The 24,324-nt window shown below is 37.3% G+C and overlaps 1 protein-coding gene across 11 annotated transcripts in view; it reads right to left on the bottom strand.

Annotated features, from left to right (window-relative positions):
• The window catches only part of DOP1A (DOP1 leucine zipper like protein A), a 109,663-nt gene that overhangs the window by 34,262 nt on the left and 51,077 nt on the right, over positions 1-24,324 (bottom strand). For all 11 annotated transcript variants that reach the window (XM_033867481.2, XM_033867484.2, XM_033867487.2 and 8 more), the window contains 8 exons: positions 23,270-23,390; positions 20,976-21,095; positions 19,135-19,249; positions 18,188-18,421; positions 6,884-7,505; positions 5,990-6,264; positions 4,741-4,893; positions 1,118-1,218 (listed from right to left, as the gene is read on the bottom strand). In XM_033867481.2, the coding sequence (XP_033723372.1) occupies positions 1,118-1,218; positions 4,741-4,893; positions 5,990-6,264; positions 6,884-7,505; positions 18,188-18,421; positions 19,135-19,249; positions 20,976-21,095; positions 23,270-23,390 (1,741 nt within the window). The remainder of the gene's footprint in view (positions 1-1,117; positions 1,219-4,740; positions 4,894-5,989; positions 6,265-6,883; positions 7,506-18,187; positions 18,422-19,134; positions 19,250-20,975; positions 21,096-23,269; positions 23,391-24,324) is intronic.

Here is a 24,324-nt window from a genome sequence, read left to right as displayed (position 1 = left end):
TACTTTTAAAAGAAAAATAATAAAAAACAGAAAAAAAAACCCTTAGACAATTAGTCTTGTTTTAGCAACATATTACTGTTCACATCACCAAATACTGAACCATCTGCAAGTCAACACTACTTTCATGTTGGTCTGTGCCCCACTGCGCCCATTCTCTTTACCAGTTGAAAGCAATGTGCTTAATTCAAGGTGAAAGGTGTGGAGGTATAGTTTGGAATCAGACAACCTAAGATTCAAATCTGGGCCATCCACTTCACCTCGTGTATAACGATCTTCGGCAAATCACTTAACTTCACTGGGGCCTTCACTGCCTCATGTGATGAGGACAGGCGGTCATTAAATTACAGATGGTATTTGTAAAGCACCTAGGCCCAGGGACCAGTTCATTACAGGGGTTCAACAGCAGACCGTTTTAAAATGGTGATGCTGCGTGAAATCACCAGCTGAAATAACATCCAGTAGAGTCCACATCTGATCCTGAGTGGGGCTTCAGTGTAGTTAGATTTGGGGCCACCTCTATGAGACTTGCTGGTGAGACTGCTATCTATGCCAATGTATGTAAATTTACCTATAAATGGCATCTCCTTGTAAGTTACTGCAAATCTCATATTTGGGGTATGGGTCGTCTATGTAGTCTAGACAAACTCTCAGGCAGTTAACTACAGATTGTTTTAATCCATGGAAGCGCTTTGTCAGTATTTTTGCTGTAGATTTTAAGGTCTGGTTCAGGCAGAAGACTGAGAATGATTACTAGAGAAACACTTATACAATCTACTGTTTATATGAAATTTCACTGAATGTGAACTCAAGCAGGCTGTATCTGTTGCTATAACCCTGACACCTAGAATGGCTCCTGGCACACAGAAGTAACTTGATGAAGTCATCCAATGAAAGGAAGGGGCACTGGGTGCTCCAGAGCATGAAAGGTGAAAATCTGTTAGATAAATGAAAATGCCATGCCTTTTAATACAGCTTAGATTTTAAAAAATAATTTATAAATTCTCTTTATAAAATCGCAAGTTGCTCTCTCCTATCCCTGCTCTCTCTCCCCTACCAAATAGGCCAGGGGATTCACGAAAAGAAACATTAAGATATCAGAATATAAAATGTAACCAACCTGTCAAAAGACCGTGCAAAAGATGAAGACTTATTTATATGGAGGTCCCTCGTCAGATGCCAAAGAACTGCAAATTTTGCGTGTGCTTCCATCCTTATTTTCTGAGGATGAATATGAGAGATTATTTTATTATTCTTTGAAGGTATTAAGTGATTTTAGTATGAACAAAGTAGTTATTTAAGACAGAGTATTATGTTGTATTATGTTCAATGTTCACAGAACTCCAACACCCGATGAAATAAGCTGTGTTTTTTATGGAAGTAGAAAAGTGGAAAATACTTAAATATATAAAGAAATATTAAACCTAAAGGATCATCTCATGCTGCCACATAAGTTATTATTTAGTTTAGGTAATCAGTTTACTAGATTATTTTATAACAGGGGATGGAAAAACCTAATAATGTGCATGTTATGATATTCTGAGTATAGGAAGCACTTTCCCCCTCATTTTAATATATAAGTACACAGTAGTCAAAACCAATTTTATGGCACTATATACTTTGCTTTGGCTCCCAGAAATTACACATTAATCCCAAATGAATTTATCAACACCTAAAAAGCTGGTTTATTAGATTAAAAATTTTAAGGACCTAAAAAAATTATTTCTACAAGAAAAATATTATATCATTTTGGGGATTATTTGGAAAAGATTAACTGTTAAGATAACAATGGATAGAATAATGGAAAAATAAATTATTTAGAAAGACCAGTATTTGGTATTAGATAATGAAAATGTGTTAATGGAAATCACATAGAAATTGTTCTTGGATTGAAAGAATCAATATTGTGAAAATGACTATACTACCCAAAGCAATCTACAGATTCAATGTAATCCTTACCAAATTACCAATGGCATTTTTTACGGAACTAGAACAAAAAATCTTAAAATTTGCATGGAGACACAAAAGACCCCAAATAGCCAAAGCAATCTTGAGGGGAAAAAAATGGAGCTGGAGGAATCAGACTCCCTGACTTCAGACTATACTACAAAGCTACAGTCATCAAGACAATATGGTACTGGCACAAAAACAGAAATATAGATCAATGGAACAGGATAGAAAGGCCAGAGATAAACCCACACACCTATGGTTAACTAATCTATGAGAAAGGAGGCAAGGATATACAATGGAGAAAAGACAGCCCCTTCAATAAGTGGTGCCGGGAAAACTGGACAGGTACATGTAAAAGAATGAAATTAGAACACTCCCTAACACTATACACAAAAATAAACTCAAAATGGATTAAAGACCTAAATGTAAGATCAGACACTTTAAAACTCTTAGAGGAAAACACAGGAAGAAGCCTCTATGACATAATTCACAGCAAGATCTTTTTTGACCCACCTCCTAGAGTAATGGAAATAATAAAAAAAATAAACAAATGGGACCTAATGAAACTTAAAAGCTTTTTCACAGCAAAGGAAACTATAAACAAGATGAAAAGACAACCCTCAGAATGGGAAAAAATATTTTCAAATAAACGAACGGACAAAGGATTAATCTCCAAAATATATAAACAGCTCATGCAGCTCAATATCAAAAAAACAAACAACCCCATCCAAAAATGGGCAGAAGACCTAAATGGACATCTCTCCAAAGAAGACATACAGATGGCCAAGAAGCACATGAAAAGCTGCTCACCATCACTAACCAATTAGAGAAATGCAAATCAAAACCACAATGAGGTATCACCTCACACCAGTTAGAATGGGCATCATCAGAAAATCTACAAGCAACAAATGCTGGAGAGGGTGTGGAGAAAAGGGAACCCTCTTGCACTGTTGGTGGGAATGTAAACTGATACAGCCACTATGGAGAACAGTATGGAGGTTCCTTAAAAAACTAAAAATAGAATTACCATATGACCCAGCAATCCCACTACTGGACATACACCCTGAGAAAATCGTAATTCAAAAAGACACATGCACCCCAGTGTTCACTGCAGCACTATTTACAATAGCCAGGTCATGGAAGCAACCTAAATGCCCATCGACAGACGAATGGATAAAGAAGATGTGGTACATATATACAATGGAATATCACTCAGCCATGAAAAGGAACAAAATTGGGTCATCTGCAGAGATGTGGATGGACCTAGAGACTGTTATAGAGAGTGAAGTCAGTTAGAAAGAGAAAAACAAATATTGTATATTAACACATATATGTGGAATCTAGAAAAATGGTATAGATGAACTGGTTTACAGGGCAGAAAGAGAGACACAGATGTAGAGAACAAACGTATGGACACCAAGGGGGAAAGTGGCGGGGGGGTGGTGGTGGTGGGATGAATTGGGAGATTGGGATTGACATGTATACACTGATGTGTATAAAATGGATAACTCATAAGAACCTGCTGTATAAAAAAAAATAAATAAAATTTTAAAAAAACAGAGAAAAAGAAACTGTAATATTCCAAAAATTTTATAGTCTTCCTCCAGCATTTGTGGAATCCTTCAAGTAAAAGACCCCTGAAATCAGGATTGCGACTGTCTAAACTGTTTGTGATAGGTTAGAGGAGCACCTGCTTTTTCTGTGGGCCTAATAAATGTTTTTCCAGTGAAGCCTGTGTTTGTACATCAACCAACAGAAACATGTAAATAAAAGTAAGTAATAACAGATAGTTTTTTCCATGGATATATCTTTATTCAGAGCTTAGTATTTCTTTAAAATGAAATGTTATACAAGTAAACAGGTGTATAATTTGTCCTAGATTTATACTTAATGTAAAGCAAATTACTGCACTGAAATACAAGGCTCTATTTAAAATTTTCTGAACAATTCTGAAAGAGTGTGTTGAAGTAAAATTAGAATTTTAACAGTTTTCTTGGCATAAGCTTTTCAGTCCTCTCATTTACTCCTTCATTTGCCAGGTCCCCCTGCCAAATGCTGCATTTACTCTACACAATGTCTTTTTGAACATAACCCATTCAATCTCACTAGCACTGAGAACTTTTCAAAATGAGGGCAATCCACTTCTAAAAGCTGTTCAATAAAATCTTCTTAAAATTAATGTTAGAGAGCAGATACAGGAAGACCACAAACTTCATTAAGTTACCCTGAACAGGTCAATCAGAATGATCGTTCTAGTTTCTTCTCAGGCCCAGTCATGACTCAGCCATCTTTACTCTAACTGACGTATGTATCACACTTCATATACATTAGGATACAAAATCCTTATTTTGGATGTTTATTATAAGGCAAATAATATAATCTCACATACTAACACTCTATAGCTTATAAATGTCATTTCACATATATTAGTTAATGTATCCACCAGTTTCATAACTGAGGCCACCGAATACATCTTTAAACAATCCAAGAACTTGGACCACCAACAACTTTAATCATCACTCCCCACAGGTGGTATCCTGAACCAAGAAATAAACCCAGCATTTGATTTTGGGTTCCTTGATTTTTCATATTACTGACGCTTATGTAAAGAACTTTCCTCTAAAAAGAATAGAACACATGTATTTTAAAGATTTGATGATCACTGAATGAATTCATATTATCTCTTATTCAGATACTAGATGAAATAATTTTCCTAGAGTTTCCTTAATTTACCTTTTAGTATAATACGAGCAGGAGGTAGGGTGGGCACAGGATAAGAAGAGAAGAATTTACCTTATCTTTATGGGTCAACTGCTGACTTATAACATCCTCACAGATGCTAGAAGAAGGAACCAAGTTATGTAATTGATAAAACAGTTCCACACTCTTCTGGTGGTGCTGAGGTGTCCCATCTCCCATCTGGTTCCACAATGTTAAAGCTACATGCTATTAAAAAAAGATGTAAAAGTCACAGTTACAAAATTGCAAATGGAAACTTATTTAACAGACATTTCCTATTAGGTACAAACAAGCCTCTGACTGCCAGACCTAGAAGGTCTTAATACTCATTATGCCACTGGAATGAGATTTAAAAGTGTAGCTTTCCATCTGTTCACTTTCTGGTCCAGGCTTTTAGAACCTCTTATGATAGTCCTTTAATTATATTTACCTTAAACAGCAGATATGTAATCACTTTTTACAGGGTCCAGATGAGACCCCATTTCACTATTTTAGAGATGTTTAGTAAAGTGATGCTAGAATATGTTATCTTTAAGAGGATATAAATCCCACATTGAAGGCACTGTAACGTTTACAGTTATATGCTGCAAAGTGAAATATAATTCATAGTCCAAATATGCAAACTACTTAAAACGTACAAAATAGGTTGTATGTATTTCAGTGCTACATGTGTTAACACAGCACTTGATGATCTATGACAGCATTAATAAAAATGCAAGTCATCGGGGTTCACCACAACATTGTAGAACCCAACTCTAACCTAGCAGGAGGAACTATCTGGAGGGGCACAATAACTTGAAATTACATTAAAATTTAAAAAAAATTTTATATATAAATAGTCTACCTGCTTAAGTCAAATATACTTGATGTTCTTTCTATGTAGAGGATATCATATGTACTGTTGTGACAGAGATCAAAGACTGCATTTTTTTTGAATGACATCATACATCACAAATGATCATCAGACAATTCAGAGTCAGAAAACTTTTTCTGGGTGTTTTGGAGAGCTGAGGTTGCACTCTACGAGAAGCAAAAGTGTCACAACCACTTTATCTGGAAATACATTTTACTGTATAAATGAACTTTTCTCTTTACCCTAATACTCCCCTCATCCTTATCTTTTTTCTCCTCACAAAACTGGGGAGAAGACCGGCCAAGCAGCACTGATCAAGTGTGGTGTCTTTTCCTATATGGTATGATATTAAGAGGTGTTTAATTAAGCCTGATTATCTTCTTTAAAATCTCTGCTATGCAAATTAGCTCAAGTATCATCTTAGTCACGAATGTATTCCTTAGAGCTCACCTTGAAAAATTCAGTCTTCTCAGCTATATATCTCAGATTGCCCGGAGTGAGGGGAGGTCTAATAACCACAGCTACTCTTCCCTGGTTTGGACTTAAGGGTTGTGCAGGCTCCACACTGTTGATGTTTTCCCCAGTGACCATGGCCACCGACTGAGTCAATCCTACCAGATCCATCACTAGTGAAATCGCAGCGCTCTGCACACTGCAATCACTTGCTTGGAGGCAAGCGGTCATCAGCGTCTGGAGCCACAGTGGAGGCTGCACGTGCTCCCAGTCTGAAACGAAAGCCGGAAGCCAACACGGTCCATCACACTGAACCTTTCACGCACACTCTATCTTCCAAGTTAATTTCAAAACACAAAGCACTTCTACCAAATAACTTTAGGCCTTGCTCAGTGAACAAAACCATGGTTTCTCACTTAGACTAGAGCTTCAAGAAAATAAAGCAGCAACAGGAATTTCATAAGAATTTTTTAATATGTATTTTTCTTATGCAAGTCATACAACCTATTTTCTGTCCTAAAAACAGTTTAGTAATCAATTAACATTATGTAGTACTCACTGTACTATGTGTGTGTACTATGTATGTGTGTGTGTGTATGTCTGTGTGTGTGTGTATATATATATATATATATAAATAAAAATTTAAATGAAGGTAATCACATATGATGCTAGTCATAATAAAAGAAATCAGGAAATTTTCCAACATATCAATCTCCCCATAATGACAGTATTTCATTGAAAAAACATCTACAAATTAAAATAAAAGTTTTAAAAATTAAGAGGCTAAAAGAAATCCCAGTTTTAATATCTGAGCGTTCCTTAAAATAAAGGGGGAGGGGAAAGCATGCCATAAAAAATATTTTTAAATAAATAAAACAGAGATGACCTTACCAGTCTCTGATTTTTCAGAACATAACTCTGAAGTATGGTTCCCCTCAGCAATGTAAACTGGGAAGCTTGAGCACTCCAGGAAGAGCTGACAGGCAGCAAGGAAGGCAGAAAGGTATTCTTTTGAAGTTTTCTGTTTACTTATGTTTCTCTCTTTTACACCACTATGGGAATCCCTGTCCCAGTCTGAAGTCTCTCCTAGCTCTCGACTAAGATCCCCTTGATGCTCTGTAGCCAAAGCCTGAGAGAAAGAGTTACTCTGAATGATGTAGAGGTTGATAAGTCTGGTGAGAAACTGTTGGACATACTCCAAGCAGCACTGCATTGCAGTTTTTTGCGCTGTCTTCCCACTTTGGGGTGCTGTCCCCTGAGTGACTAGGGAAGGGGGCTGGATGATAGTTTCTTCAGATCCCACAGTGGAGGCCGTTTCTGTTTCAGATGATGTGCTGCCAATTGGGATGGCAACTGCCTCTGGTCCCTCACTCAGTTCTCTGTCGATGTCATCAGTTCGGTCTGCTTGATATTGTATGAACTCAGTGAATCCACTCTCTGAGGAGCGACTACTTGGTGGATTTTCTCCATCTTCAAACACTTCAGTAGGATTTTCAAGAGAAACTGATAATACCTGGTAGAGTGTAAAAATAGCAGAAGGCTGAGTAACTAAATGTATTATATTAGAAATTAAAATTAAAAAGTCACATTTTGAAGGAAGTCAGCTTTAGATTTGACTTATTCACAACCTAATTCACATTTCACAACTTAATCTATACATATATATATGTGTGTGTGTGTGTATATATATATATATATATATATATATATATATATATGGTTTTTTTTTGTTTTGTTTTGTTTTTTGCGGTATGCGGGCCTCTCACTGTTGTGGCCTCTCCTGTTGCGGAGCACAGGCTCCGGACGCACAGGCTCAGCGGCCATGGCTCACGGGCCCAGCCACTCCGCGGCATGTGGGATCTTCCCAGACCAGGGCATGAGCCCGCATCCCCTGCATCAGCAGGTGGACTCTCAACCACCAGGGAAGCCCTAATCTATATATTTGGTTGAATCTTAAAAAAAGAGTTTCTACAATTGATTCACATATCTATGCTAATAGGAAATACTGATACGGTTCTAATTAATACATTAATATAAAGCTATTCAATAAATATTTATTATTTGCTATATGCATAACTTAAGCTTAGGTTCTTGAGGACAAAATACGTATATGTAAAACTCTCCAGGATCTACATCCTTGTTTTCAAACTGCTAATAATTTATTCAATCTACTTCATGAAATCACTTTCCTAATGTCTAAACAATGCATGGAATGCGACATGTAAGATTAAAAAAATGACATTTTAAAAACTAGAAATAGGGTAACCTTCAAAATGGCACAGAAGACATGGAGATCACCTTCCTCCCCACAAATGCATCAGAAATACATCTACATGTGGAACAACTCCTACAGAACACCTACTGAATGCTGGCAGGAGACCTCAGACCTCCCAAAAGGCAAGAAACCCCCCACGTACCTGGGTAGGGCAAAAGAAAGAATAAACAGAGACAAAAGAATAGGAACGGGACCTGCACCTCTGGGAGGGAGCTGTGAAGGAGGAAAGGTTTCCACACACTAGGAAGCCCCTTCGCGGGTGGAGACTGCGGGTGGCGGAGGGGGAAGCTTCAGGGCCCGGAGGAGAGCGCAGCCACAGGGGTGCGGGGGGCAAAGCGGAGAGATTCTCGCACAGAGGATCGGTGCCGATCAGCACTCACCAGCCCGAGAGGCTTGTCTGCTCACCCACCTGGGCGGGCAGGGGCTGGAAGCTGAGGCTCGGGCTTCGGAGGTCGGATCCCAGGGAGAGGACTGGGGTTGGCTGCCTGAACACAGCCTGAAGGGGGTTAGTGCACCGCGGCTAGACAGGAGGGACTCCGGGAAAAAGTCTGGACCTGCCCAAGAGGCAAGAAACCATTGTTTTGGGGTGCGCGAGGAGAGGGGATTCCGAGCACCGTCTAAATGAGCTCCAGAGAAGGGCGGCATGAGCCGCGGCTATCAGCGCGGACCCCGAGACGGGCATGAGACACTAAGGCTGCTGCTGCCGCCACCAAGAAGCCTGTGTGTGAGCACAGGTCACTATCCACACCTCCCCTCCCAGGAGCCTGTGCAGCCCGCCACTGCCAGGGTCCCGTGATCCAGGGACAACTTCCCCGGGAGAACGCACAGCGCGCCTCAGGCTGGTGCAATGTCGTGCTGGCCTCTGCCGCCGCAGGCCCACCTCACAGCCGTGCCCCTCCCTCCCCCCGGCCTGAGTGAGCCAGAGCCCCCAAATCAGCAGCTCCTTTAACCCCGTCCTGTCTGAGCGAAGAACAAACGCCCTCCGGCGACCTACATGCAGAGGCGGGGCCAAATCCAAAGCTGAGCCCCTGGGAGCTGTGAGAACAGAGAAGAGAAAGGGAAATCCCTCCAGGCAGCCTCAGGAGCAGTGGATTAAACCTCCACAATCAACTTGATGTACCTGCATCTCTGGAATACCTGAAAAGACAATGAATCATCCCAAACTGAGGAGGAGGACTTTGGGAGCAACTGTAGACTTGGGGTTTGCTTTCTGCATCTAATTTGTTTCCAGTTTTATGTTTATTTTATTTTAGTGTTTAGAGTTTATTATCATTGGTAGATTTGTTTATTGATTTGGTTGCTCTCTTCCTTTTTTTAATATATATATAGATATTTTCTCTTTTTGTTAGTGTGTATGTGTATGCTTCTTTATGTGATTTTGTCTGTACAGATTTGCCTTTACCATTTGTCCTAGGGTTCTGTCTGTCTGTATTTTTTTTGTTTGTTTTTGTAGTAGAGTTCTTAGCACTTGTTATCATTGGTAGATTTGTTTTTTGGTTTGGTTGCTCTCTTCTCTTTTCCTTTTTTTTAATTACTTTTTAATATTTTTACTTTTTTTATTTTAAAAACTTTATTTTATTCTTTCTTTCTTTCTTTCTTTCTTTTCTTTCTCCCTTTGCTTCTGAGCCGAGTGGCTGACAGGGTCTTAGTGCTCCAGCTGAGGGTCAGGTCTGAGCCTCTGAGGTGGGAGAGCTGAGTTCAGGATGCTGGTCCACCAGAGACCTCCCAGTCCCACATAATATTAAACAGCGAAAGCTCTCCCAGAGATTTCCATCTCAGTGCTACGACCCAGCTCCACAAAATGACTAGCAAGTTCCAGTGCTGGACACCCTATGCCAAACAACTAGCAAGACAGGAAACCAACCCCACCCATTAGCAGAGAGGCTGCCTAAAATCATAATAAGTCCACAGACACCCCAAAACACACCACCGGACATGGTCCTGCCCACCAGAAAGACAAGACCCAGCCTCATCCACCAGAACACAGGCACCAGTCCCCTCCGCCAGGAAGCCTACGCAACCCACAGAAACAACCCTACCCATTGCAGGTAGATACCAAAAAAAACGGGAACTACGAACCTGCAGCCTGTGAAAAGGAGACTGCAAACACAGTAAGTGAAGCAAAATAAGAAGACAGAGAAATACACAGCTGATGAAGGAGCAAGGTAAAAACCCACCAGACTTAACAAATGAAGAGGAAATAGGCAGTCTACCTGAAAACGAATTCAGAGTAATGATAGTAAAGATGATCCTAAATCTTGGAAATAGAATGGAGAAAATACAAGAAGTGTTGAACAAGGACCTAGAAGAACTAAAGAGCAAACAATGATGAATAACACAATAAACGAAATTAAAAATTCTCTACAAGGAATCAATAGCAGAATAACTGAAGCATAAGAACGGATAAGTGACCTGGCAGATACAATAGTGGAAATAACTACCGCAGAGCAGAATAAAGAAAAAAGAATGGAAAGAATTGAGGACAGTCTCAGAGAGCCCTGGCACAACATTAAACACACCAACATTCGAATTATAGGGGTCCCTAAAGAAGAGAAAAAGAAAGGGACTGAGAAAATATTTGAAGAGATTATAGGTGAAAACTTCCCTAATATGGGAAAGGAAATAGTCAACCAAATCCTGGAAGTGCAGAGAGTCCCATACAGAATAAATCCAAGGAGAAACACGCCAAGACACATATTAATCAAACTACCAAAAACTAAATACAAAGAAAAAATATTAAAAGCAGCAAGGGAAAAGCAACAAATAACACAGAAGGGAATCCCCATAAGGTTAACAGCTGATCTTTCAGCAGAAACTCTGCAAGCCAGAAGGAAGTGGCAGGACATATTTAAAGTGATGAAAGGGAAAAACCTACAACCAAGATTACTCTACCCAGCAAGGATCTCATTCAGATTCGATGGAGAAATTAAAACCTTTACAGACAAGCAAAAGCAAAGAGAATTCAGCACCACCAAACCAGCTTTACAACAAATGCTAAAGGAACTTCTCTAGGCAGGAAACCAAAGAATAGGAAAAGACCTACAATAACAAACCCAAAAAATTAAGAAAATGGGAATAGGAGCATACATATCGATAATTACCTTAAATGTAAATGGATAAAATGCTCCAACTAAAAGACACAGACTGGCTGAATGGATACAAAAACAAGATCTGTATATATGCTGTCTACAAGAGACCCACTTAAGACCTAGGGACACATACAGACTGAAAGTTGAGGGGATGGAAAAAGATATTGCATGCAAATGGAAATCAAAAGAAAGCTGGAGTAGCAATTCTCATATCAGACAAAATAGACTTTAAAATAAAGACTATTAGAAGAGACAAAGAAGGACACTACATAATGATCAAGGGATCGATCCAAGAAGAAGATATAACAATTGTAAATATTTATGCACCCAACATAGGAGCACCTCAATACATAAGGCAAATGCTAACAGCCATAAAAGGGGAAATCGACAGTAACACATTCATAGTAGGGGACTTTAACACCCCACTTTCACCAATGGACAGATCATCCAAAATGAAAATAAATAAGGAAACACAAGCTTTCCTTATTATTTTCCTTATTATTATTCCTCTTATAATTTTCTATATGCAGAAAATTATAAGACACTGATGAAAGAAATTAAAGATGATGCAAATAGATGGAGAGACATACCATGTTCTTAGATTGGAAGAATCAACATTGTGAAAATCACTCTACTACCCAAAGCAATCTACAGATTCAATGCAATCCCTATCAAACTACCAATGGCATTTTTCACAGAACTAGATCAAAAAATGTCACAATTTGTATGGAAACACAGAAGACCCTGAATAGCCAAAGTAATCTTGAGAACGAAAAACGGAGCTGGAGGAATCAGGCTCCTGGACTTCAGACTATACTACAAAGCTACAGTAATCAAGACAATATACTACTGGCACAAAAACAGAAATACAGATCAATGGAACAGGATAGAAAGCGCAGAGGTAAACACGCGCACATATGGTCACCTTATCTTTAATAAAGGAGGCAAGAATATACAATGGAGAAAAGACAGCCTCTTCAATAAGCGGTGCTGGGAAAACTGGAGAGCTACATGTAAAAGAATGAAATTAGAACACTCCCTAGCACCACAAAAAAATAAACTCAAAATGGATTAAAGACCTAAATGTAAGGCCAGACACTATAGAAGTCCTAGAGGAAAACATAGGCAGAACACTCTATGACATAAATCACAGTAAGATCCTTTTTGACCCACCTCCTAGAGGAATGGAAATAAAAACAAAAATAAACAAATGGGACCTAATGAAACTTAAAAGCTTTTGCAAAGCAAAGGAAACCATAAACAAGACGAAAAGACAACCCTCAGAATGGTAGAGGTAGAAAATATGTGCAAAAGGAATCAAAGGATTAATCTCCAAAATTTACAAGGAGCTCATGCAGCTCAATATCAAAAAAACAAACAACCCAATCCAAAAATGGGCAGAAGACGTAAATAGACATTTCTCCAAAGAAGATACACAGATTGCCAACAAACACATGAAAGGATGCTCAACATCATTAATCATTAGAGAAATGCAAATGAAAACTACAATGAGGTATCACCTCACACCAGTCAGAATAGCCTTCATCAAAAAATGTACAAACAATACATGCCGGAGAGGTTATGGAGAAAAGGGAACCCTCTTGCACTGTTGGTGGGAGTGTAAATTGATACAGCCACTATGGAGAACAGTATGGAGGTTCCTTAAAAAACTAAAAATAGAACTACCATATGACCCAGCAATCCCATTACTGGGCATATACTCTGAGAAAATCATAATTCAAAAAGAGTCATGTACCACAATGTTCATTGCAGCTCTATTTACAATAGCCAGGAGATGGAAACAACCTAAGTGGCCATTGACAGATGAATAGTTAAAGAAGATGTGGCACATATATACAATGGAATATTACTCAGCCATAAGAGGAAATGAAATTGAGTTATTTGTAGTGAGGTGGATGGACCTAGAGTCTGTCATACGGAGTGAAGTAAGTCAGAAAGAGAAAAACAAATACCGTATGCTAACACATATATATGGAATCTAAAAAAAAAAAAAAAACTGGTTTTGAAGAACCTAGGGGCAGGACAGGAATAAAGACGCAGACGTAGAGAATGGACTTGAGGACAAGGGGAGGGGGAAGGGTAAGCTGGGACGAAGTGAGAGAGTGGCACTGACATATATACACTACCAAATGTAAAACAGATAGTTAGTGGGAAGCAGCTGCAAGGCACAGGGAGATCAGCTCAGTGCTTTGTGACCACCTAGAAGGGTGGGATAGGGAGGGTGGGAGGGAGACACAAGAGAGAGGAGAAATGGGGATATATGTATATGTATAGCTGATTCACTCTGTTTTACAGCAGAAACTAACACACCATTGTAAAACAATGATACTCCAATAAAGATGTTAAAAGAAAAACAAAAACTAGAAATAAAATCTAGTAAGTCTTCTATTTGGGACCCTATGAAGTGAAACTTCTGTCTGAAATATGTAAACTACTATTTAAGTGTTTGCTGTTAAGCTTACATTCTTTCAACAAGCAGTTACTGAACCGACATTATTTCCCACATTAGATATTTGGAACAAAAGGAACTGTTTATAATCTAGAGGAGAAGAGACAATTACAGTATAAACAAAAAATGAACCAGCTACTGAAGTAGAATAACTTCATCGTTACTAATAATAATGATTAACTGTTCCCTCTCTATAAGGTAGGGTGAGTACAATCGTCAAGCACACTTTCTGGCTTAGTTTAAGTAAACAAAAGCTATACATATCACACACTCCTGAGGTGACTGTGCCAGAGCATAATTTGAACTTGAGTAAGATCACTAAAATGTGATCTTATGGAAGATCACTGAAGATATACACACTAAATGCTCTGCTGCTACAAAGCTGGGCCTCACCTGGTGTTCTCTGCCTCAGTGAATGACACCACCCTTCATCAAAACAGGAAGGCAGAAATCTAGGGGCGATTCTTGGTACCTTCTCCACCTCTCCTCCACACTTTCCTTACATCCATTCCAGTACAGTGGTCAAGAGTGCTGGCCATGAGTCAGCTAAGAGTCTGCCACTTTCCCGCTTGGCAAGTCACTGAACCTCTCCGAACCCTGGCAAGTTACTGAACCTCTCCAAACCTCCTAATCTATGTAATTGAGATGGCAAATTCCCACATTTTACAGTTGCGATGAGGATTAAGTAAGAGTGTAGAACCTGCCACTTAGTAAATCTTCAATAAATGTTAGTGATCACTCATTACCCTACCAATGCATTACTACAGCTTATTGATTTTTCCTCCCCAATATGTGGCTGATCCGTCCATTTCTGTCTTTACTCCCCCATCTTGTAAGTACATGTTACCACCACCTCTCATCTGCACTACTGCAGGTCTCCCCACATCCATTTCTGTTTCTCAGATCCATACTCCACACTGCAGCCAGAGTAATTTTTCTTTTCTTTTTTTTTTAACATCGTTATTGGAGTATAATTGCTTTACGCTGTTGTGTTAGTTTCTGCTGTATAACAAAGTGAATCAGCTAAACGTATACTTATATCCCCTCCCTCGGACTAATTTTTCAAATACACAAATCTGATTAGGTCACTTGCTTTTCTCCCTTCGGTGTCTTCCCATTGCTCTCAAGATAAAGAATAAAAGCCTTAGTACAGTGAAAAGGCTCTGTAAGACTTGGCCCCTCCCTACCTCAGCAGCAGCATGTCCCCTCCCTGTCTGCACAGCACTCCTTTTTGCCTAGAGTCTGTGCAAATTCTCCTTCCTCTGTCAAGGGCTCTCTTCTTCCTACCTCACCCGCCCGGATTTCTCTAGAGCTTCACTCAAACAATCCGTCCTCAAGAAAGCCTTTCGTGGCCCCCAATCTAGGTCTGATCACCCCTTTCCCACATTCCTAACACTCCATTCTTTCCTTCATACATTTATCACAACTATAATTAAGTATGCAATTATTTGTTTAATATATGTCTCCCAAGCAGAAAGAAGGGGCCAGGAAGGGCAAAGTTCACCTAGGTGTGCCTAGTTCACTGCTGGATACACAGAGTGGGTGCTGAACAAAGAGAGGTTGTTTTCTCTATTTCAAAGGTAAGAAAACTGAGGCTCAGGGAAGTTCAAAACAAAACTCGCCCAAGGTCATAGCAAATAAACTTAGTAGGTAGAAGAGCTCAGATTAGATGATTCTAAACTTCATCCTCCTTTCACCACAGCAGATCACTGTCTCTATAACAGCATGAGAACTTTTCACATTAGAATGCCAAAGTTTAGAGGCAACAGAACTGAACTTGTCGATTTTTCTCCTTTGAAATTAATAATTAAAAAAAAATAAGTCTTATTTAAATGCTAAAATTGTCATTAGCTTATTATTATTTCTGTATCAATCTTTCTCATATAAGGATTATAAAACAATGGATGATATTACATTAATAGAATTCATGCTATAAATTCAGTTACACCTGCATACATTTATAACAGTTGTATGGTCTATATTATGGAACTATAGTTCAGATTATTTTATAGTAAAATATCTTTCTGAAAATAGAAAGGAATTACATTTGGGTATAGAGATGCAATACACTGATTTTACAAAAATGTACTAAGTGCATGGAGAAAAAATTAAGATTTATAATTTTTAAAAGAATCATTCCTTCAATTACAATTTCAAAAAAAGGAATACTGAAAATACTCTCAGCTTTCAAATATGATCAATATTAGACATCTCAGTGAAGATAATACCATTGTGCTTCAGTAAAAAATAGAAAAGAACATAGAAACCCTGGGAACAGGCAGGAAGACCAAAGGGTGAGGGGGGGCGAAGCATATCTAAGGTTAATCAACGATTATATTAAAAAAGTGTATTATTTAATTCTTTCATTTAATATGAATGGGTGTTCCCATTTACTTTACCTGTAACCACCGATAAAGTGCCTCCAGATGTTTTCTACATAGTAAATATTCACATATTTGAATATGTTATTGAGAGACTGCTAAGGTCCCTCCCCTACTTTCACTAATCTCATTCAAATAAAAACCAAACCAATAACAGCTAATATCTATTTTAGTTTTATTCCTATGATCCTAGAGGCGTAAATTAAGGGAAAACAGCACTACAAAATGAACTGTCCAACAATAGAATCAATATCTGTCACATATAAGTAATAAGCAGGTAGGAAGGAAAATAAGACAAACTAGTTTTAGTTTATGTGGGATAATCCTGGGATATATTTAAATTGTTTGAGGGTAATGTTCATTTCATATATGAAAGGCAATATATTTAGAAGGTCCAAGAAAAAAGTTCTAGGGTTAAGACTTGATGGAAAAGGCTGTATGAGATCATCCTGATAATGTATTTTGCCTGGCTGACAAAATTAAAAAGCAACTGAAAAAAAAGTAAGGGCAACTATACAACCACAGAATTTAGGTAATAACCTTATATGCTAGAAATTTTTAAATCTTGTTTTTGACATAGTGCCCCTGTGCCTAAATTCAACGGAATTACATGATTCTGTGAATGTTTTCATTACTATTTACTAAAAAGTACATGTAATATTATAAACCTGAAAGCTTTTAAATTTCTGATTTTTCCACACCCATTTCATAGGTATTTAAATATGTTACTAGTGCCAGACATTAAAATTATAGTTGACTCTGAGCAATGAAGGGGTTAGAGGTACCGAACCCCTATACAGTCAAAAATCCACATGTAACTTTTGATACCACCAAAACTTAACTTCTAAAAGCTTACTGTTGTCTGGAAGCCTTACTGATAACATAAATAATATATTAAAACATATTTTGTATGTTATATGTATATCTATGTATATTTTATGCATTCATGACACACCTAACTTTTTCTTAATTTTTGTGATTTTTCTAGGCTGTGCGGTTTGTCTGAGAGTTTTCTCAAATCTCCAAAAGAGAGTCACAAATCTCCAAAAAATTTTCCAATACAATTATTGAAAAAAAATCCACATATAAGTGGACCCACTCAGTTCAGACCTGTGTTGCTCAAGGGTCAACTGTGTTACAATTCTATTCAACATCATAAAGTAAGCATTAAGAATCTGGAAGACTGAGGAGAGCAAAAAGATTCTGGATTTCAAGAAGAACATGTCAAAAACTTAGTGTATATATATGAAAAGGACCAATAAAGTTTGGATTATAAACCTGCTGCTTAATAGGATAGTTACTAGCAACATGTGGCTATTGAGCTCTTGAAATGTGGCTGATCTGACAAAGAAACTAAATTTTTTAATGCAATTAATTTTAATTAAAAATTTAAAAGTGATCCTTAATTTAGTTCTGAGAAAACTTTTAAGTATGTTTTGAACAACCTGGGTATGAGAATTTAATTTTTTAAATGTAAATTTTATGAAATTAAGTATAGATCAAGTACTTCTAATAAAAATTTAGTATTTGAATGTGCTGTAAGTATAAAATACACAGTGGAATTTTGAAGACAGTACAAAAAAAGAATGTAAAATATCTGACTAGTATTTTTTTATGTTACCTGTTTTATATTGATTACATGTTGAAATGGTAATATATTAGCTCTAATGGGCCAAGTAAAATACAATTAAAATTATTTTCACCTGTTCTATTTTTTTTTTTTTTTACTGTAGCTACCAGAAAATTTTAAATTATATATGTTGCTTGTGTTATATTTCTTTTGCAAAGTGTGGATATAGACAGTTAAATTGCACTAGAGCCAAAAAAAAGCCTACAAGATGGTCTACTGCCACAACACTGGGAACTAGGAAAGACTGACGAATATTTAAATGAATATGTGTTAAGTGACGTTAGTTAGAAACTGTTCTGCCTTGAAGAAATATAATTGGTCTAGTACCAAAAATAACAGCAAAACGTTACCTTTTTGTCTTCCCACTCCTTGACTGAGTTGTTCTGCCCATTTGGAAACTGCAACACACCTCCAGTGCTGGCAGATAACAGAGGAGGTTGAACCTTGCTAAGGATCTTTGAGCAAAGCCTGAGAGAATCTGTGAGTTCAGTCAAGTGCAATGTCTGGAGGTGGCTTGTCAGAGCAGATATCATCCTGAGCAGCAACTGGGGCAAGTGTTCTGTCTGGATTTCAATATAAGTCTCCTGAAAATAAAAGCGAAGTGACAAAAGTTTATACAGTGTATAACTCCAAAGTTATGTTATTTAATTTTTAATTTATTAATAAATAAGAAAAAGAAATAATTTTACTCATTTTATATGTACCATGCTCTTAATTAACATTGTATGGTCATTTATTATTAATGACGTAAAATTTCTATTCCCAAATTCTCAATTTAAGTACTTCGAAGCATGTACTACAAAAGAACCCCAGTTTTATCTGTTACATTACTGAAATTATAACATAACAAAAGTGAATACAATCAGTTAAAAACAAAACAGGCTGAATGTCATACCTGACACAGCACCCTCATACTTCTAGTAGGCTTCAAAATGAGAAAGCAAAGAATTGAGGAGAGAAAAGGGGAAAAGATTTCCAACAGTCTTCATTTAATAGAATCATTAATGAATACAAATGCAGCATTAGACTATTATATACTAAACATGTAAGATGTCAATAACATGCAATTATGAAATATATTCCATGTATTATATAAGAATTGTATATGTATTACATATAATGTATGTCAGAGGACAAAACACTTCAAAAATTTTATTTAAAATGCTATACCAAAAGGGGGGAAATCAATTTAATTTAAAAAATGATATTTATTTGAAGATGAGGTCTATTTCCAAAATGAAATATTTGAACTATGTTATTACATTTCCTCAATATTTTTTCACCAGGGTGATCTTACCAAAGAAACTATATCCAACAAAAAATCCACCAGTAAGCAGAAATTGGTCAGCTGTAATTCAGATGAGTCGTTAACATCTCCAGGCCCACTCTGAAGTCTGGCATGCTGTGTCCTCCTAAAAGGACAAAATTCACTTTATCAAGTATCCTATCAAGTGATGTGAATACATGTGATGATATCATTGCTCTTTAAATGAGTCATATCAACATTGGGATGCACACGGTTAACTTCTTGTGATGAAGTATGTTCCCTTTCCCCTAGGACACTACTGTATCTCTCCATGGAAAATTCCCAAAGCAAGATTCCTAGGCTGAACCTCTCCCTATGACACCCATCCTGAACTTCCAAGTGTTCTGGATGGTTCTATTTGGGACTTATTTCCTATTTCTCCCACTACAGATCTCATCTCCTAGTTAAAATGGACTATTTGCTACTTGATTTCTAACCTCAGGGCCTTTGTTCATACCAACCTGTCCCCCTGGATAGGCACCCTCTCCCAGCCTCATTCTCTCACATCCAGAATGCAGCCATCCTTCAAATGGTATCTCCTCTAAGAAGCCTCTTCTGATACAAGTAGTAGAGGTTATTCCTCCAACAAATATGCACATTAAATCACATTAATCCTATCTGCCCATACACTGCCCTACACTCTGAAGACACAAAGTAAGAATATGCTACAGTCCCTAGCCAGCAAGAAATATAAGCCTATAGACAAATAACCTAACATGTGATAGGGCAGGAGAAGCTGACTCTGATGGGAGATTTGAGGGAGTCATAGAAGGCTTCTGAAAGGGGGTGACCTCTTTATAGGACCTTACCAGATGGACTAGGGAGAAGAATATTTTCGAAAAAATAACATGAGTGAAAGCTCAGCAGCATCACTGAAGGCTCAGTTAATGTTGTTCAAGGAATAGTCCAGGTTAGCTAGAGAAGGGTATATGTGTATGTTTGTGAATGTGAAAACAAAGTAGAAACCTGGGCCAGGGCCGGGTGGTGAAAAGACACCCACAATTCCTCTACATTCCTACCACATCTTAATCTCTCTCTTAAGGCACCCATAACCTTTAGTTTAATACAGTACTAGGAATATGCATGAGCCTGTCTTACTTGTTCCTGCTGTGAGCTCTTTGAAGACAGGCACTGTCTATATGTCTAGCATAGTGCCTTTCCACTGGGTGCGCAGTAGCTGTTCAATGAGTAAGCAAGCAACTTTCTAAATCGTTAAAGGGATTAATTTTATATTTATAAAAGACTTCTAATCCCGAGATCATAAATGCTTACTTGTTGACTCTATGCTCCCAAGGCTTGAGAGGTTAATCTGCTGCTGAGAGAATTTGGTCTAGAATCCAGACAGAAATTCTACCCAGGTTCACTAGTATTACTGGGTTTTCTGAGCATTTTTTAAGCTTTACAACCTAAGGAGTGGATGATAATATGGGCTGGTTCATAAACATAAAAGTGACCGAGGACCTTTTTGTTATTCAAAGTGAGAAGCACTTTGGGAAAGTGTGCTGAGGCACCAGCCACAAATTTGCTACTTTCTCTGCAACAAAGAAAAACTGGATTACTATAGATTGGAGAGGGAAAATCTTTCATCTATGCTGGTGATTGAATAACTCATCTCTAAACTCCTTTTCAAATCTAAGATTATACAATCAATGATTCTGTATTCTAGAGTGACATGGTAGAGACAGATTATGGCCATTAAATGATAGTTGTCAGTAGTAGTAGTAAAATGTATAAAAGAACATTCTTTTCATTAAACTCAAGAACTTAAAAAAAATAACAAAGACTGGCTTTGAATGCTATTAAATGAAAATGAATAAAACAGTTTAACGTACCTACAACATTCTTCAAACCAACGTGCAACATAATCCCACATATAATAAGGCTCAAAGGAATTAAAGAGAAGGTTGGCAGTTTTAATCAGTTCTGCTGTTTTCTTATTTTCCCTTAATTTACTAAAAAAAAAGAAAAAACAAAAACTGATAAATATAACATCTACATTTTCAAATTTAAATGTGAGTGGAATGTTGTTAGGGGAGTACATATTCCTAAGTATTTGCTAGAAAACTTGCTAGTGAGAATATTGCAACAAGTAATTTTTATCTACTGTCACTTTATCACTTTATGTGTAGTTATTTTTCCAAATTTGAGTTTTCATAACTCAAATGTATGATCAAGATCAGAAATTAACCTTGCATAAGAAAAATAGCTGTGCTTTCAGCAGAAGAACAAGAAGTTCTTTTTGAACTATTCTGAGAGCCTGATGGTGAATTTGGCATTAAATTCCTTTGTTTCCTTTGACACATATAAACTGAGTGATTTTTTAAAAATTAATTAATTAATTAATCTTTGGTTATGTTGGGTCTTCGTTGCTGCGTGCGGGCTTTCTCTAGTTGTGGTGAGCAAGGGCTACTCTTCGTTGTGGTGCGCACGCTTCTCATTGCGGTGGCTTCTCTTGTGGAGCTCTAGGTGCACGGGCTTCAGTAGTTGTGTCATGCAGGTTCAGTAGTTGTGGCTTGCGGGCTCTAGAGTGCAGGCTCAGTAGTTGTAGCACATGGGCTTAGTTGCTCCGCGGCATGTGGGATCTTCCTGGACCAGGGTTCAAACCCATGTCCCCTGTATTGGCAGACGGATTCTTAACTACTGCGCCACCAGGGAAGGCCCGGTGATTTGATTTTGACAGCCTTGATTCTGAAAGAATTTTCTCTGCTTTCCTGTACTATTCAGGATTTGTTTGAGAAAGGTTAAGTTTATCTTGGTGAGTTTCAATCAAATTATTATTTTTAGGTTGAAAAAACAATAACAACAAAAAGAAGTAATCCTGTCAATAGCCACTTTTACTGTAATTCCATCAGGGAAAAATAACTTCGTTATTTCAAGTGGGAGCCCTCTAGCCCATTAAATACCCACCTAACTACCATCTCCTGTCACCCTTTCTAACAATTAAAACAATTATTTTTCTATATAGTGATGTACTGTCAATACAACTAGCATGTTATAGCACGAAAGGCTAATTAAATACTCCATGGGACAAAATAAATTATCAGGCAGTGTACAGAATGAAACAGAGTACAAGGTTAGTCAATATTAATGGCTCAAACAAAAATCAGAGGGGATTATATTTATCAGAAATCAAAAACTGTCTTAAAAAGTTTTAATATATAAAAGTATGCTTTAGGAAAGCCCAGGTTATCTCCAAAGTGTCACCAAGGTGACACTAATAAAATGCAAAGTGAGAATTCCCTGGCGGTCCAGTAGTTAGGACTCTGCCCAGGTTCAATCCCTGGTCAGGGAACTAAGATCCCACAAGCCACACAGTGCAGCCCCCAAAATTAATTAATTAATTAATAAAATAAAATTATGCAAAGTATGTAAAAGAAATTGTTGCCTTGGATCCTTTGTCATAATGATAAATGAGACTGGAAAACAGGTAGGCTCCTTAAAGTAGAGAAGAAATGAAAAAGTAAGACTTTGTCAGCATGTATCTACCACTGACTTAGAGAAGAGGATATGCTAATGTTATATGACTTCTCCCACGGATTAAAAAAAAAAATGTGTATATATACACACACACACATATATATATATAGAAATAATTTGAAAGAAGAACGAACCATCACTTGAAAAAAAGTCTTTGAAGAACACCTAGTGCCCTCTGATTCATTTATTTCTGTGGTCAAGTCTTCTTCTGATCTATGCTTTGGTCTCCTGAGTGTGTCAAGGCACCAGGAGGGCACTACCCCGTGCAAACTACCAGGCCTGGTTACCAAGCAAGGTACAGCTTTCATTATTAACTGACATGTGGAAGCTAATCTCTTGTGAGTTTGATAAGTGTGAATGAATTCCCTGGAATCTGTATCTTCACATTAACTGCTAAAATTTAGTTTTCTAAACTGGTGAGGCTGAGAACCAACCCTGGAAGGTGGTGGCACTGTACACACCACTCATGCTACACATGCCTGTTTGAAAGGTCAGTGCAGTTAATTATGAGAGTTCACATTACTAAAATATAGCGATACTTTAAATCAAACTCACTCATTCGTAACACAAATTTCATATAGCAATGTCTACTTTACAAATATTAATAAAGGAGGACCTTTGTGCCATGCTTAATTTTTTGGTAATCCACCTGCTTAACTGAGCATGATCCTTGCTGAAGGGCGGTTCCATCTGAAGATCCAATTCTGCTTTACACTGAGAATACAATGTTCTAAACACTTCAATGAGGACGTCTTCTAGAATTACAGGTCCTAAAATTAATATACACATTAAAGACAATAATTAATACTACAAATCATGATTATCTACAAATTGACACAATTAAAGTATGCTTTAAAACAGGTATTTTGAAAAAATAATGTTTTTTCCAGAAGTGAAACTAAACTTCACATCCTGAGAGGCTAACAGTAAAATAGCAAAGAACTGAACAAATGTTTATCTAACTATATAGGTTGATGTAATAGAAATGACAAAATCAGGGAAACTGGTTTTGCCAGTTAATAGCTCTATTAGCTTGGACAAGTTATTTAACTTCTTTCAGCTTTGGTTTCTTCATGCAGAATGAGGATAATAGCAAACTTATGGGACTATCAGTGTAAGGGTCAGGAAAAATTCTGTCAGATGGGTAGCATGGTTCCCGGAATATAATGAGTACTCAATGAATGTAACTTATATTACTATTATTAATTAAAATAATACAAAGGTGCATAAGGCTAAACTTTACTGCTATAAGAGACGCCAATCTCCTCAGAAAACTTCCTGAACTTCCATCTATTACCATGTAATAGAGCCACTGGTACAACTCAAGTTATTTTTATATTTAAATGTTTTCATTTTTCTTTTAAGAGCTGGTGAGAGAACTTATGCATATTTGCTAAAACTTCTGTACATTAAAAAAAAGAAGAAAAAAAACTTCTGCACATAATTTAATAAAACTACATAATTATTTCACTTTATCATTGCTAATATTTTCAGTTTTTCTTAATTTCTGTCTCAGGTGCCGTAACTATCTTCCCAAGAGATCTAGTATATAAGAAGTACACAGTGAAGAAAGGGAAAACACATAAAACAAAGGGGATGTGGGGAAGAAGGTTGAGGGGTATGACTAAAATACTTTTGCTCAAATCCTTGAATTCTGTGAACTATAAGATAGTCATGACAGATCATCAGTGTTTCGATTTCAGT

The sequence above is a fragment of the Tursiops truncatus genome, chromosome 12 (genome assembly GCF_011762595.2).
Source record: "Tursiops truncatus isolate mTurTru1 chromosome 12, mTurTru1.mat.Y, whole genome shotgun sequence".
Taxonomy (NCBI): domain Eukaryota; kingdom Metazoa; phylum Chordata; class Mammalia; order Artiodactyla; family Delphinidae; genus Tursiops; species Tursiops truncatus.
Note: the sequence above shows the minus strand (reverse complement) of the source record. Positions and strands in the feature narration are given on the sequence as shown.